General features: G+C 37.8%; 1 protein-coding gene across 1 annotated transcript in view; it reads right to left on the reverse strand.

Annotated features, from left to right (window-relative positions):
• Nucleotides 1-14,968, reverse strand: part of adgb (androglobin) — a 32,365-nt gene that overhangs the window by 11,958 nt on the left and 5,439 nt on the right. Inside the window, exons 7-21 of the mRNA XM_026340660.1 lie at nucleotides 14,841-14,927; nucleotides 13,616-13,752; nucleotides 12,309-12,385; nucleotides 11,488-11,662; nucleotides 11,074-11,167; nucleotides 10,211-10,361; nucleotides 8,057-8,102; nucleotides 6,963-7,062; nucleotides 6,748-6,811; nucleotides 5,735-5,843; nucleotides 5,249-5,387; nucleotides 3,161-3,275; nucleotides 2,169-2,336; nucleotides 1,524-1,662; nucleotides 1,132-1,266 (exon numbers count right to left, since the gene is read on the reverse strand). Of these exons, the coding sequence (XP_026196445.1) occupies nucleotides 1,132-1,266; nucleotides 1,524-1,662; nucleotides 2,169-2,336; nucleotides 3,161-3,275; nucleotides 5,249-5,387; nucleotides 5,735-5,843; nucleotides 6,748-6,811; nucleotides 6,963-7,062; nucleotides 8,057-8,102; nucleotides 10,211-10,361; nucleotides 11,074-11,167; nucleotides 11,488-11,662; nucleotides 12,309-12,385; nucleotides 13,616-13,752; nucleotides 14,841-14,927 (1,736 nt within the window). The remainder of the gene's footprint in view (nucleotides 1-1,131; nucleotides 1,267-1,523; nucleotides 1,663-2,168; nucleotides 2,337-3,160; nucleotides 3,276-5,248; nucleotides 5,388-5,734; nucleotides 5,844-6,747; nucleotides 6,812-6,962; nucleotides 7,063-8,056; nucleotides 8,103-10,210; nucleotides 10,362-11,073; nucleotides 11,168-11,487; nucleotides 11,663-12,308; nucleotides 12,386-13,615; nucleotides 13,753-14,840; nucleotides 14,928-14,968) is intronic.

Genomic DNA, 14,968 nt, shown 5'->3' on the forward strand with positions numbered 1-14,968 from the left:
TCATTTCTTTAATTAAAAAATTTCAAAAGGTGTGTGACTGGTTTATGTTAACTAGTGTAATCAGCCTTTTTCATAATGTGATAAAAAGTAAATATCTGTTGCAGTGTAATCGTCCGGTTGCATTAATTTTACAGGAAACCTTTTAAATACAACAACTTCAGGTAAATGACATAAAATATTTCTCATTCTTTTGTGGTTAAATTAAATCTCCAACTACATATATTCAACATTTACATTTAATAAAAACATTATACAAACTTCTTTGTGTTCTTAAAAGACTGAATTGGTCTTTTTACGAATCCTTATTTGTCACTGACCCTTAAGCAAATGCTTCATTAATGAGGCGCCACATGAATCCATTATATATCTATATAAGTTATACAGAGGGTTACAGTGTCATGCTGTATGCCTGGAGAAACCAGTGGCTCTGGCAATAAATAGAGAATGTCTGAACAATGTGTAACCTCCAGTGTTTCCTCTGGAATCAACAAAAACTGGTGCAATAGCCACAACCTCTAGAGAAAATTTGAAACTAAAATTATTCTACTAAAACTAAATGCATTTTTAATAAGTCTACAACTTGAACAAGAACATAACACTAGCACTAAAATAACATACAAAATAAAAAGGCAACAGTATACTAAAGCAAGCAAGCAAAATAAATTAAGAGGAAAAGATGCTCAAGCTGTCTCTTTCCATTGAATCCCTTGTTCTTTCCTAAAAACTGCCCGGTGTTTCTATCTTTCACTTGCTGTCACTATTGAAAGGTTTGGCTGTTGGTACAAAACTTTGTGTGCATGTCTATGTCTGTAACCACCCTCATCTGTCAGGATGTATTAGTAAAAGTGGCAGTCTCATTAATACATATTTGTGGCTCTGCTCTAAGGCAATGTATGCCACCGAGCTACATCAAGCTGTCAATGTAAGAAGTATAATGTGTTTTGTGTGTGTATTTTCATACAAAGTGGTAATGAATACTTTTTTTGTTTGTTTTTTCCAAATATTTTAAGAGATAAGTGTGTTTTAAAACAGATGAGCAAAGAATAATATAATCTCTTCATATTCCAAATATATTTTCAATCTGACCATGTCACTTGAATTAACTGATTTCCTATGTATGAATGTGTTTACCAGGTTTTGAGGCTTTAAGGATCTCTCGCACCAAGTGCCCTTTGAATCCAGCCTGGAGGATGGTGACTGCCTTGACCTCTTTGTCTGTGGGCTGCCTGTCTATCCAGTTTTCTGGAGGCTTCGACTCTGCATCAACTTAACAGCAAGGAAAAATGCAAGTTATGAGTGAATATCAGATTATGAAAACTGTGAAATACCATACAATGAGAAATACAGTATGTTTTCAACAATAGAGAAAAATATTTTAAAAATAATTCAAACTGTGTAATGGAAAAAAATGTGCTAACAGTTACACTCAATTTTCCAAGTAAAGTCACATTTATGTTATACATTCACAATATACATGAACAACAGACAGACAACATGGACAACGCACAGTGGCACCAACGTACATGTAGAGGACTGTTCTTCAGTGTCTGTGGTCAACACTGAAGGGTCAGTACTGAGGGCCAGAACAGCAAAGCGCTCCTCTGCTGTCAGCTTCCTGCCCAGTGCTTCACACAACATGTGGTAAACTGCAGAGTTAAACACCTATACCGACATCGACACACATAGACATAAGTATTTTTTTAATTTTATGGTCTAAAATATTGTAACAATTTAACCATGGGAGGATATGATTAAATAATTGATATGACAACATAAGAGATGCAGATCCATGACTCCTAAAACCATAACGAGTTTTCCTCATTGCTGTTGCTAGACTCACATCAGTGAATATTCTTTAGCTGTGAACATAGTTATTTTCTAAGAATCTAAATAAACCATATTACTGTGTATATTCATAAATTGGGAGTAATGAAAATACAAATTTTAAAAGGAAAAATTGTCTACTACCTTGTATACTAGGTTAAGTACCTAAACGACATGGATGCTAAGTAATAAATATGCTGTAATGCCACCGTAGTGCAGTGTGATTTAACCGTTTGGAACCAAACACTAGGCCTAAAACATACAATGTCACCTGCTTGTTGATGAAATGTCTGAGGCATTCTCTGCATCTACAGTATAGCTGTGTACCATCATAAGCACACTACCTTGTTGTGTTCCCATTTCTCTAGGGATGTATTGATGTTTTTGGGACAGTGAGTCTCTTCTAGGGCTCTTCTAGCTGCCAGCTGGTCCTGCTCATCGCTAAAGGAAGCTACCACTCTGGACAGGGCTCTCAACATGGACAAGGCTTGTTCAGTGAAACAAGCACTTTCCTGGTAAAAGAGGAAAACAGTATGTATGTGTGTGTATGTATATATCATTATTTACAGAAGATTTGTTACATAGAGTATCTGGTATTAACTGTGCCTACTAAAGAATAGCAACAAAAAAATGATGCATTCAACAACACATATACTGGGACAAAAAGTAAGAAAGCAGAGGCACTGTCTTACTTACATGTTTTGATTTAAACAGTATCCAGAATAATAGTTCCAGTATAACAACAAGGGCATTGTCCATGTCTCTGCTAAACCAAGTGCTATTGTGTACTATGTGCAACACATTCTTGTCTTTGTGTATTTTCTGTAGTTTCTACACCAACAGATATGTAATGTATGTATATTAGTTTTAAAATTACTTGGTACAACACGTGTCCAGATTAAAATGTCTTAATATTTTCACACAAATACATTCAAAGGACTGTGCAATTTTGGAATGGAATTCATACTCTTAAGTGCTTTTACACTTGGTAAATCACCATGTTTCTCAAGGCCCCTTTCAGAGCTTTTTACTTTTTAAAGTAAAATGCATATTATCCTTTATATCAAAAATGTCAATGTGAAGGCATGTCTGTCTAGTAGCAGCACAGTGCAGAAAAGAAGAAGAAAAATCTTGACTGGTCTGTGTGCATTTAGACACAAACCATGTTTACTTACATTGTATAGAGTTACAGTATATAATTGTTTTTAATGTAATACTTAAGCGTTAGTGGTAATGAAATGTAGACTTCTCAAATTAGCCTCTGAAATTCACAAAGGTTTCACTGTATAATGGAATTACTATAATAGCGAACTGATGACTACAGAGCTCAGGTCACCTTGGTAAGTTGTGACATTATGGTTTCTTCATCCCCAAAGATAAAGGGCTTCTTGCTGCACAGGTGGATGTGGTAGCCCAGTGCTACCCTTGTGTGGAAGGACAACACATGGCGCCTGAAGGGAAGAGAGAGAGGATTAGGAACAGAAATATCTTATCAAGGTTTACTTCACTCTATCAATTACTCCATGACTAAAACACAACCTTTTTGGATTGTTACCTTTTAAAGAAATGCAGAGTCTATTCACAACCCTTTCACAGCTACTGTACATATGTTGCTATGAGTTCAACAAAAGCCTGCTGTCGCAGATACTTAAATGTGCAGAGATCAAAGTATCTAGAATATTGATATAAAACAAGCAAAGAGTAGCATAAAAAAAATCACGTATTCATTAAAGATTTGTAAGATCGTTTCTCTGTTTCTTCCAGCAGCATGTTTGCATCATGTTCTCATGTATGTTCTCTCGAGTGAATTGTGCAGCACTGTGTCAGAACAGTTAGCAAGGACCTATGGGCATGTCCCACAGACCCCTAAATATTAGCTTGGTTTATTTGCACAGTACTCAGTCAGGTACCACAATATACTTGCATATGGGACTATCATTAATAATGTAATTACTGAGGAAATTAATATCAAGTATTAGGCTAGTAAAATTATAAAAACTAATTGATCAGCTATATACAGTAAGTATCTCAGGACAGGAATGATTACACCGATGTCCAACAACACTGCATTTGATGAAATAAAATCCCTCAACAGTTAAACAACGTTTATGTCAAGTAAAGCTGAGAGGATCAAACGGTTAACCTAAAAACCTATTTGCCAAGTGCCAAGCTGAGTTCATAGGGCCTAGTTAGGTTTGAAAGAGTGGAATCCCACTTCCTTGGCCCAATTAGCTTTACATAATTCAGCCATCACAGCCTAACTAGATGGATGAGCACAAAGGCAAAGCTGGGCTAGAGCTGTAAAAGAAGAGGATAGCATACAAATGGGTAATAGATGGGAGAGAGAGAAAACATGCTAGAAGAAAAAAGAAAGAAAGATGATGCTCTTTAAAATTAGTAATAAGCATGGTGTATGCACTGTATGTTCAAAAAAAAGCACAGAGGGTCACACACAGACTAAATATAGTCCATGTAGCACATTCAGATGAGATTACAGAAAAAATGAAAGTGTTTTAAAAATAATGCCCAAAAATATAGATATACTGTATCAGCTATAATCTCTCAGAGAAAGTGTACTATAAGCATACATAGGCATATTGAGTGCTAACAGTATGATTATGGCTCAGCGGTAATTGCACTGCTGCATACCTGCACATGACCCCAGAAACTAGGCCCTCTGCTTCTAGGACAAGTAGCACCCATTAATAGAGACTAGGACAGATGCTTTTTACTGCTTTCAGAGCATCTGACGTAGGCAGATATCCTCTACTCATTTGACAGCTTTAAGTAGATCTCTGCACAGATGTAAAATTCACAACATCAGTGAAATGCTTATACCTATAATTCACGTTATCTATAGGTGCTGAGCAAAAAAATATATCATACGTTTTTTTGATATGTTGTTTCAACAGCAATTAAAGCTCTAATCTTGACAGAAACGAGAATTGTATTAGGTGACTGTGAATCTGACCTTTAAACTTTGGCCAGCAAAATCTGAAACAGTTCATCGCAGAGTGGCCAGTTGTGGCAAATTTGAAAAAATTCCTTCAAGGCATTCCAGACATATCAGTTCACAAGAAAGGGATGAAGGTAAGGTCACTACGACCTTGAACTTTGATCACAAATATCTAATCAGTTTATCATTGAGTCCAATTTGAAAGTTCCCTTAGAGTGTTTCTTAGATATCGCATTAACAAGGTTGGCTATACCGATGGACATATGGACAACCTGAAAACATAATGCCCTGGATCTGGGTATCGCTGGCGTGGAGGCATAAACATACTTCCATATTAAATATTGTGAGTAGGAAATGGCAATTTGTATCTTTTACACTGGTTTGAGCTTTTAGTTTTGATCAATGATTGTGAGTTCTAGGAACTTCTTCTAGATAGGGTGGAAAAGTGAATAATCAATGCTGTCTTACCCTGGAGGTAAGTTAAGAATGGCTGCCTTGGATGAGGTGGTCTTTATGGTAAGAACAGGTAGGTGAGATTTCAGACTCTTCCAGGAGTGCGGCTGGGCAATAAGAACTGCAGACCTACATGCTGATGATATTTCCTTTTCTATGAATGTTGTAGAAATGAAAGAAAAGCTGCATTGGTCATATACTATAGGGTCAAATATTACACATGCAGTAGGTGTCATTCATAAACCTAATGTGACTATTAACAGTGTATTGTTGTTAAAGACCTAAGTTAAACTGCTAACATTACTTGAACCATCTGAAAAAAAAATTATGTTATACATTATAAATACTTGCTACACAGTAAGGACCAAAAAAAAAAGAAAAAGTATGGCCATTTTGGACGCAGTAGTGATGTTTTGGCTGGTCTTTACAATGTCCAAGAGCTGTTTGAGGGTTATGAGTGGGTTTGGGAGAAGACAAGGATGTGTGTGTGTTGATTCTTACTCTCTTCAGCTGCATCTCCCCAGGGAAGCACAGCAGAAAAGCTGATGAGGATCTGGGAAGGTTGCAGGCTGTCCACACAAAGGTAGTGAGTGCCTCTCACCTCTGGACACTTGGGGAAAACACACACACAGTGGTGAACCAGCCTTTGTTATTAGTTTGAATGCAGAAGAAAAGAACAAGTAAAATAATGTAAAAGCAGATATCTATAGGAAGGGAAGATGGATAAACTGATAGGAGGCTTAGTAAAAGAGAAGTAAAGGGGCAAAAAAGGGGTAGGTGGAGGAAACAAGAAGAGATAGAAATAAGCTGAGTGAGCTAAACAATTTAAATTGTAAAAGAGCAGATATAAAGATTGCATATGTGTCCAAAATGACATGCAGAAACAGTTGTCTGTGTATGTCGACATCCAAACACATACAAAGTGGAATATCTGCCCTGCACACAGACATGCATACTGAGAAGAAAATGGCCAGAGAATGCATATTTACATTAAGAAGCTGTTGAGGTTTGTCTGTTGTGGGCATGCACTCTACATCAGACATGTTTAGCCTGTAAACATGCACATGTACTGCTGTCCATGATGAGGGGTCAAAGCCCCATATATACATATTTATGACAACTTATTTATGTAAATAAGGTGTGTAAAAAAAGGTGCATTACACTCAGCAACTGTAGGGGGAACCAAACAGCAAAAGTACTAAAGCTTGTATATTGGGTCTTAACCATTAAGATCTCACATTTCCAAGTGTAACATATTTTTAATTAAATATAATTATTGATGTACAACAACACTAATATTAATCATCAGCATCTTTAGATACATCAGTTCATTATGTGTATTTTTGATCTGTATACAAAAACAACTAAGGTGATAACAATATGTCCAATACAAATTTCATTAATTTGTTAATCCACAAACACATGGAATGATTTAGGAAAATAAAAACATAAATGCTTACAAAGCAACAGGAATAAGGATGAATAAGTGGCTTATTCTGTGATGCATGCTGTACCTTAAATTGAGATACATGGATATGATGTGGGTAGTTCTGTGGTTTATGGAACACAAAAAAAGTCCTGAAAGAAAAACACAAATAAAGGCCTAAAATTAATTTTGGTCACATCCCTTTCATGCTCTTCAATCATCATTTTTTCCAACGGTTTAAAGTCTATCATTTTATCAGTGAAGCATGTTTGCTGTTTGTGGGTGCATGTGTGTGTTTCTTACTGGAAGCACTTAGCAAAGTCATCCAGATCCACCCAGGTCTGCTGCAGACTGGGTTCAACGGGAGTCGAGTATTCTTCTGTTGCAGGCTTCTTTTTTGCTGCTATTTGAAGATAATGCAATAAATATTAGTAATGTACAGCATTTATAGAGTTTTGTGTTGGGTTGAAAATTTCTTGCAGTGTAGCAAGTTTGCATATTCAGTACAGCTGCCTAGTTGAGAAGGCGAAACACTTTACATAATATCATTAATTACAGCTAATACAAATTAGTAGCATAAAAAGCATTAGTACCATCTGAGTCGATTGGCGATGCTCACATTATGCATAATACCAAATGGATATAGAATTGCCAGAGAAAAAATGCTGCAAGTAACAAAATGCCTTTCCTCTTGTGACTCATAGCAAGTTATCCTAGACTCAAATTATTATCTTAAACACAGTGAGTCGAATTGGCCGAACTCCCACATAATGGCACAGTGTACGCGCAAATGCACATCCATGCTCCCACTGACTGACTCCCATTATCTCAGCGCATGCAGCCATAGACATATGCACACAGACACACTCTCCACCCAAAAAACACACATGCGCGCATACAAATACACACACACTTACACACAAACACATTGAGTTGCTCTGCCCCCAAGCTCTACTCAAAGCAAGAGTCTGATCAGAAAGCTGAGGCGGCGAGGGCCAGTGTCTCTGCTGCTGAGCAATGGTGGTCTGTTCACTCAAACTACAGGTGTTACTAAGCAACTAAACGGGGGCTGAGAGAAAGCAGAGAATTGGCCGTTTGTCATAAAGCATAATTTCAGTCTCATCTTCTTCAAAGTGTGTTGGCCAACTGATGGAGTCATAGAGGGAAAGATGGAGGAAGTGGAAGCAAGAGATGCAAATACCTTCTAATCACATTAATTGGACTGCTACACAGATGGTGTTCAAGTCAACCAATAATAAAGATGGTCACTATAAATTAGAATTAATGTGCACCTGCCTATTCTGGCTGCCTATTATTTGACCCTGGCTAATCTTGTCTGCAGATTGTTTATAATGAATGAATGAAAAGTCCAAGTATTGTAAATGAATAGCATTTACCATTGGAGATGTCATCATTGTCCTTAGTCTTGTCCTCTGCATTAACCTAAAGCAACATAGAGACAGAAAGAGAGAGAGAGAGAGAGAGAGAGAGAGAGAGAGAGAGAGAGAGAGAGAGAGAGAGAGAGGCATAACCAGAGTGTTGCTAATAGAGTAACACTGCCAGAGATTTGCCTCCACCCTCGAGTGATTCTATGCCAGCTGTGGTGTTGCGCCATTCTCGGCGAACACCACAGGACAAGAGACACGGCTTAATGTGACGAGGGCTGCTCCTCCCCTGTTAAAAACACCACGAGGGAACACCAGCTCTAATTTACTTCAACTATCTGTGACAGATGAGGAGTTATTATGTTGTTTAGCACTTTATTCCTCTTAGAGGGAAATTACTCAAGAGCTATTATTTCATATTTGTCTGGCAACGCAAAGAAGAAATACAGCTAATGAGTCAAATCTCTTAAATACTGAGCAAGGCAGGAGACTGTTGTGTAGTGGTGCTGTTACTTTGATAACAAAGATGGATTCCAGTGCAAGGAGTGGTACACCTGTATCGACTAGCTGGACTTACCCCTTCATTTAAATTTTTTTCTCTTTTAATAATGTCCCCTTGAAAAAAACCCGTAGTGAATCAGTTTAACAGTTTACTCAGCTCTGAATAAGAATTATGGTTTTGTGTCATGAAACTTCAAAGCAACCGCAGCCAAGATGCTGTGATGAGTCAAGTGAGTATGTGTGTCTGTGTTTGTGAGTCACCACTTATTTGACTAAAGTACGCAGAGACCCAGACAGACAAAAAGAGGCATTGTGATTGGGATGCACACTTGACCCCTCTTCTCCAACTCTACAGAAACACTTTGCTGCACCATAAATGCACTTATGCGCATGTGTTTACAAGAGTGCATAAAACTTTAAATCAAGATTTTAAAGTTATCTCTGGCACAAGTAGACTGAAACCATGTAGGGGATTTCGTGATTTAGTGAGACACACTCCAAGCATATTAGAGGTTAAAACAGCACACATACACAGGATGTAATGCTTTTACCCTCACTAAAACTGTATGAGCAGGTTATCGAGGTTAGTCGGGGCATCACGTGATGCCACTTCCTTGTATGGTAAAAGTTAGGTACAAGATTAGATCAGATTCTGATGGTCAGCGTTAACAGAAACAGGGGGTTAGGTTAAAACAGTACATGTTCATGCATGTGCATGTACTGTGCACGTACAAAAGTGTAGAATTTAATGTGGCACATATGACGCATAGTACACAAGTTAACCTATATGGTGCCTGTGCACATATCAAATCAAATTAGTGTGTCCATACTGTAACTGCCCTAGCCTAAGACTCTATAACTGGTCACAGTTACACAAGAGGGCGATTAATATGAACTCTATTTTTTCTGCACATGAGGAGTGAAGTGTAATAATGAACACCCCAGGAGACGCAGACACTGATGGCTCACCATCTAATTGCACTGCTTTTTTCATCAGCACAGTACACGACCTCTCCCTCTATGAAACCCATGTACCCTGTTCACAACCACACAACAGAGATTCTCTTTCCTCTCTTTGCACATGTTGTGCTCCGCTTCATCTATTCCTGTCCAACTGTCACTTTCTTTACATTTTTCATTCCCCCTCCATCCTTACTCGGTACAGTTGCCTCTATCTTTATTCTTCTCTGTCTTTGTTTCTATCCTCATCTCTCTGTCTGTCTGGGTCTTTCCACTGCTGCTCTGAAGCCACCACCCACCCCCCTCCTCTCATCAGTGCCTCTGGTCAGTGGTGGCCTGGCTGGTAGACAACAGAAGTGACTTTGAGACTGGGGGATGGCAGCCTTGTTGTCACTGACAACAGTACTACTCTGATGAGCCTTCAACTGCATACTTATAGAGTAGGCAGAGGGTCGGGGAAACAGGGAGGAAAAAATTAAATGAAACAAGAAAAACAACAAGAAAAGGGAAAATAAAATGCAGGCTGCTGCTAGTAGTTAGACAAACAGCATTACCCTAGGCCAAAAGATCCACACAGCTAGTAACTCTAAATTAATTAAGGTTCTAGCTTCAACAACAAAATGCTCTGTGAAATGTTAAATACATACAGTACAGGCTAAACGTATAAATTAACTTTTTGCTCCAGCAGACAGTAATTCTATGTACCTCTCTTTTGTCAGTGCCTTTTGGAGAGTTGGTAGTGCATCCATCTGTATCAGACTCAAGGCCTTCTCTGCATTTAGTCTCCTCGCTCTCAGCAATGGACACCAGAGGGGAACCATAGCAACGATTTCTCTGAGCACTCTGCTTGGCCTCTCTGACAAACAAAGATACATAGTCATGTCAAGTGCACACAGCATACATCCAGCATATCATCATGGCATATATGCAACTGACCTCATGGCATCATGCAATTTTATCCTTGTGGTGGATGGGGATCAGTATGGGCAATACTTAATTGCTGTGACTCACCAGTGTCAGGATACAATGAGCATCACAGCTTGGTGCATATGGATACATTAAACTACCAAGTGGATTTAATGTTGTGTCTGATCGGTGTGTCTAGAAGCAATACTTTACTCTGAGTAATGCTAGTGGTATTATAGACATTAAAACACCAGGATTTGTACTATAATACTGCTTTGGTCTTCTTAAGATTTGTTTTAGCTAAAGACTGTTGTTGTTAAATAGTTCTTTCAGTGGGTGGTCAAGTAGGAACAAACCCATATTTATAACACTTGAGCTTGAGGTACAAAAGTACTTGTGGAAAAATGCCCATTTTTCTCTGCTGTTGTGTGTCATAAGCCAGGAAGGAAGAAAAGGGTTAAGAGACCAAGGTAGAGTAAAAGGATGGCGATATAATACAGTACTATACAATATACGTTATTGATTTCCATTTATAAGTTGTTGTCTTTCCTTACACAGGGAAGTAAGAGCACAGATTACCTACAGAAAAGTAACAGACCACCATCCGGCTAAATGAGCAGAAGGCTAGATATATGGCAGTATTAGATCATCAGTGTACACACAGTTCTGGGATCGAGCCAGTGGTGCTCTTGACATGGTAGGAGAGAAAAGGGCTGGCAACCTCAACAAACTGCTCTGGTTTTGACAAAGGCAGCTCTGCAAAAAGAAAAAAGAAAAAGAATTCTCATAAATGATGCCAGCATTGCTTTTTAATGCTCTATTTTATACTGCATTTTCTGTTTTACACTCAGGGATCACCTGATGTCAGATATGACCGAGCCAGTAGCTATTTTCAATACAGAAATATTGTACCTACCTTATGTATGACATTCACCTAAACTCTGACACAATTTGTGATTTTCAATGTGTTTGATTTCCTCCCCTGCATCCTCCTCCTGGTTTCCCCTTCAGCACCTTTTTTCTAAATTTAATTTTAACTTATTTATTTCCTGCTTGCTTCACTGTCTCTCACTTACTCTGCGGTTCATCAGTGACTACAATCTTCTTGCGCAGGCGGATGAGTTTCCATCGGGGTACAGGTGGTGGTTTGGGTGGCGCCTCCAGCTGACATGCCCGTGTTCTGGTCAACAAGACAATATGGCTGTACGGCAAGGAAAGACCATACCGCCGAAGAAACTCTGAGGAATTAGCCTGCACTCCCCCACAAAGCCAAAGACATAGAAATAAACACACAAGCAGCAGTAACCCTTGAACATCAATAATTGTCGCTTGTAACCAACTCTACAGGTGAATCAAATAAAACTGTCCAAAGTGGATTCTGGATACAAGATCAGAGCATGGTGCTTTTGTAACAACTCCAAATGAGGAAATTCCTGTTAACTAATTAGGTTTAGCATCAGTGTAAATAATACAACAAGTGAAGCCTGTTGAGGCTAAGCATCCAAATAGAACACAACATGCCCCCAGATCACAAGCACTGCTTTGTTTTATCTCCACCACCCACTGCTACTCTGGGGCTTCAGTGCATTTTTACTGTGCTATACAACAGCAACATTGGCCAAGCAAAACACTGAAACTGATATGTATTATGATTTTAGATTAAAGAGCTTAAAATATAATAATATATTTTTAATGTTATGTTTATATATTTTTTTATTTATTACTATGTATTGTTTGGATCAGAATGTGCAAATTTACCCTGAAGATCTGACAGTAGGTGACACCCAATTTCCATAGAAGTAAATCTGTGTCATAACAGTTTGGCTGAAATATGAAACTTATATTGAATGAGCAAGTGTTATAAGTAGCAAAGAAGAGAGGTGAAATAGTAACATACCATTTGGCCAAATACAAGTGAACTGTAATGTGGTTGAAAATTGTAGTAACTGGCACACACCACTACCTCTGGGATACCTGAAAAACACAAAGATTATACACAGTATATTAAACCTTTAGGTAATTGTATGTACAGCTAAACCCAAAAAACTATTTACAGTAGTTTTTATCTTGTGGATTTTAGTAAAAAAGTCAAAAGGATAATACTATAATAAGTATAATAACTTATATCAGTATAATTTAGTATAAAATCTATTTATATTTATCTCTGCTGCAAAGTGATTTAAGCTATTCAGGGGAATAAACAATGATCACTGCAAAAGTAAAACAGAAATGTGTATATTTTTTGAGCTTGCATATGTTTGTGCAAACACCATTGAAGTGTTTTTCTAAAGCACACATTTTCTGTGAATTAATACCACTTTGTGCATGCAGGTCACTGTACCATAAACAAATCATAACACTGTTAACAGCATTGTGATCCGTTAGGCTGATACTGGAAAATTGCATTTCTATAACAATGACATGCTATAAATTAATAGTATATAGTAAGAGTGTGTTAATAAAGCATTTTTCCTCCATCTCCGTGACCTTGAACAGCTTCAACTCGCTCATTCTTTTTTAAGGACATTTTTCAATCCTGCCTTCATCAGATAACCACACTTGACTTGGGAGGCTCTTCTACCCTGCGGGAACACCAAATAATTCACCCTGCCACTGCTCCCTCTGCTGGTTTATTTATAGTCCATCATACACACATTAACCTTCCCTGCGTTTCATAAAACATGAGCCTGGGAAAACAGGAAGTGATGCATAGAACAAAACGAAAATAAGGGCTCAGAGAAGATAGAAATTTGCAATATGGCATGACAGTGAGCTTAGTTTTTCCTGTCCTAAGTAAATCAGCAGAACAGTACTATGAATGTTGCAAAGGTTTCAGGTTTATTACTGCTATAAGAGAATGGAATTGTCATGCTCTATGCTAGTTGCATTGTGGATGCAGGAGAAAAACTAAGGAAATGAAAACTGAGATTTGCACAAAAAATGCATTCACATACATAGAAAATGTGCATATATATACACAGTATCTAGAAACACAACACACAGATCAGTTTAAAAAAAAAACTCACTGAAAAATGAATATTGCATGAAACATAAAGCAAGTATTCTGTACAGTAATAGGTATGTATGTATGCATGCAGGTAGAAAAATGTATGTAACTGTGTGTATATCTTTGTGTGTGTGTGTGTGTGTGTGTGTGTGTGTGTGTGTGTGTGTGTGTGTGTGTGTAACATTTCAGACCCTTACTTTTCTGTGGCTCTTGCAGCTGACTTTTCCCATCTCTTTGTGCAGCTGGATCTGTCTCTGACAAACTCTCATCCAAATGTGTGAAAATGGGAATGGTGTCTTGTAAGAACTCCCAGATTTTTCCTAAGTAATTGGATCTAAGAGGAGGTTAAAGAGAATACAATCAACTTAATAATTGTTATTATTCTTAAGTTTCATACCACTCATACTTTTATTTTCATTACCAACAAACAGTTTGGTAATTTATTTCTTTAAGTAAATTTTGTTGTAATTGTTAATTGTATTTCTTTCACAGGATGTCTCAGACTCATATTTGTTCCCCTGCAGCCCCCCTCTGGTTTCCATACAATTGGTTGTTGTGTTTTCATCAACATTTCACCCTCTCTTGAAAAATATAAAATTTAAGGTTGTGTGTCAGTATTCTTCGTATTTTTACTGAATATCATAAGACAAAATAATGAAGGAGCCAGTGAAGAATGAGACGAAAGCAACAACAGTATCTTGCAGTTGAATCTGAGCAATCTAACTAAAGCAAATTTATGGATCACCTCTGCACATTCATGCTGACAGTGTGAGCATGTGTGTGAAGCAGCAGCAGTAGTATTGTTGGGTTACTATCTTAGAATCAGTGTCTTCTGCTGTGTGAGAGTTCTTAGTTATTTTATTAGATGACCATCATTATATTTATTTTCCACCTGATCCTGTCAATCTCATGTGAAAAAGTTATGTAAAAAAACAACATAAAAATTCCAACTGCTTGTGTTCCCTTTTTAGTAGGTCTGTCTCCAAAATCACATGGGCAAAATCCTGCAACCTGAAACCTGGATTTAATTTTGTGGTTGATAGTAATGGCTGTGTCATTCATAATAATAAAAAATTCTTATGCCAACCAGCTGCAATTACTAAAAATGCTACTACACCAGTTTATTCAAAGCCACTTCCAAAAACTTTTTTCAGCCATATTGATGGAATTGCTCCATGTATGTGTAGCACTGTAAATAAAATGGGTGTGTTTGTGGGTATGAGCACAAAGTCATGCATGGTGTTTGTACATGTTGATGGATTCCTCAATAATCCCAGTAACAGGAGCTAACATGCGGAGCTTGAGAAAATCACACTACCTGGCTGCCCCATTACAGTTCCACCACTGACAAGCTCCTCCCCCCTTTTTAAAAATGAGATGAGACAGAGAAACAAGAGCATACTGACCAACTGAGGATCTTACTTTATAGGGCTGATTTCTGGGATCCAGCCAGTAAGGACGTGGATAAAGTTAAGCTCACCCATCTCTCCACGGTCATCTGAAGCCACACTGAAAAACAAACGAGAAAAAATTACAATGCACTAGTATTA

The sequence above is a fragment of the Anabas testudineus genome, chromosome 24, assembly GCF_900324465.2.
Source record: "Anabas testudineus chromosome 24, fAnaTes1.2, whole genome shotgun sequence".
Taxonomy (NCBI): domain Eukaryota; kingdom Metazoa; phylum Chordata; class Actinopteri; order Anabantiformes; family Anabantidae; genus Anabas; species Anabas testudineus.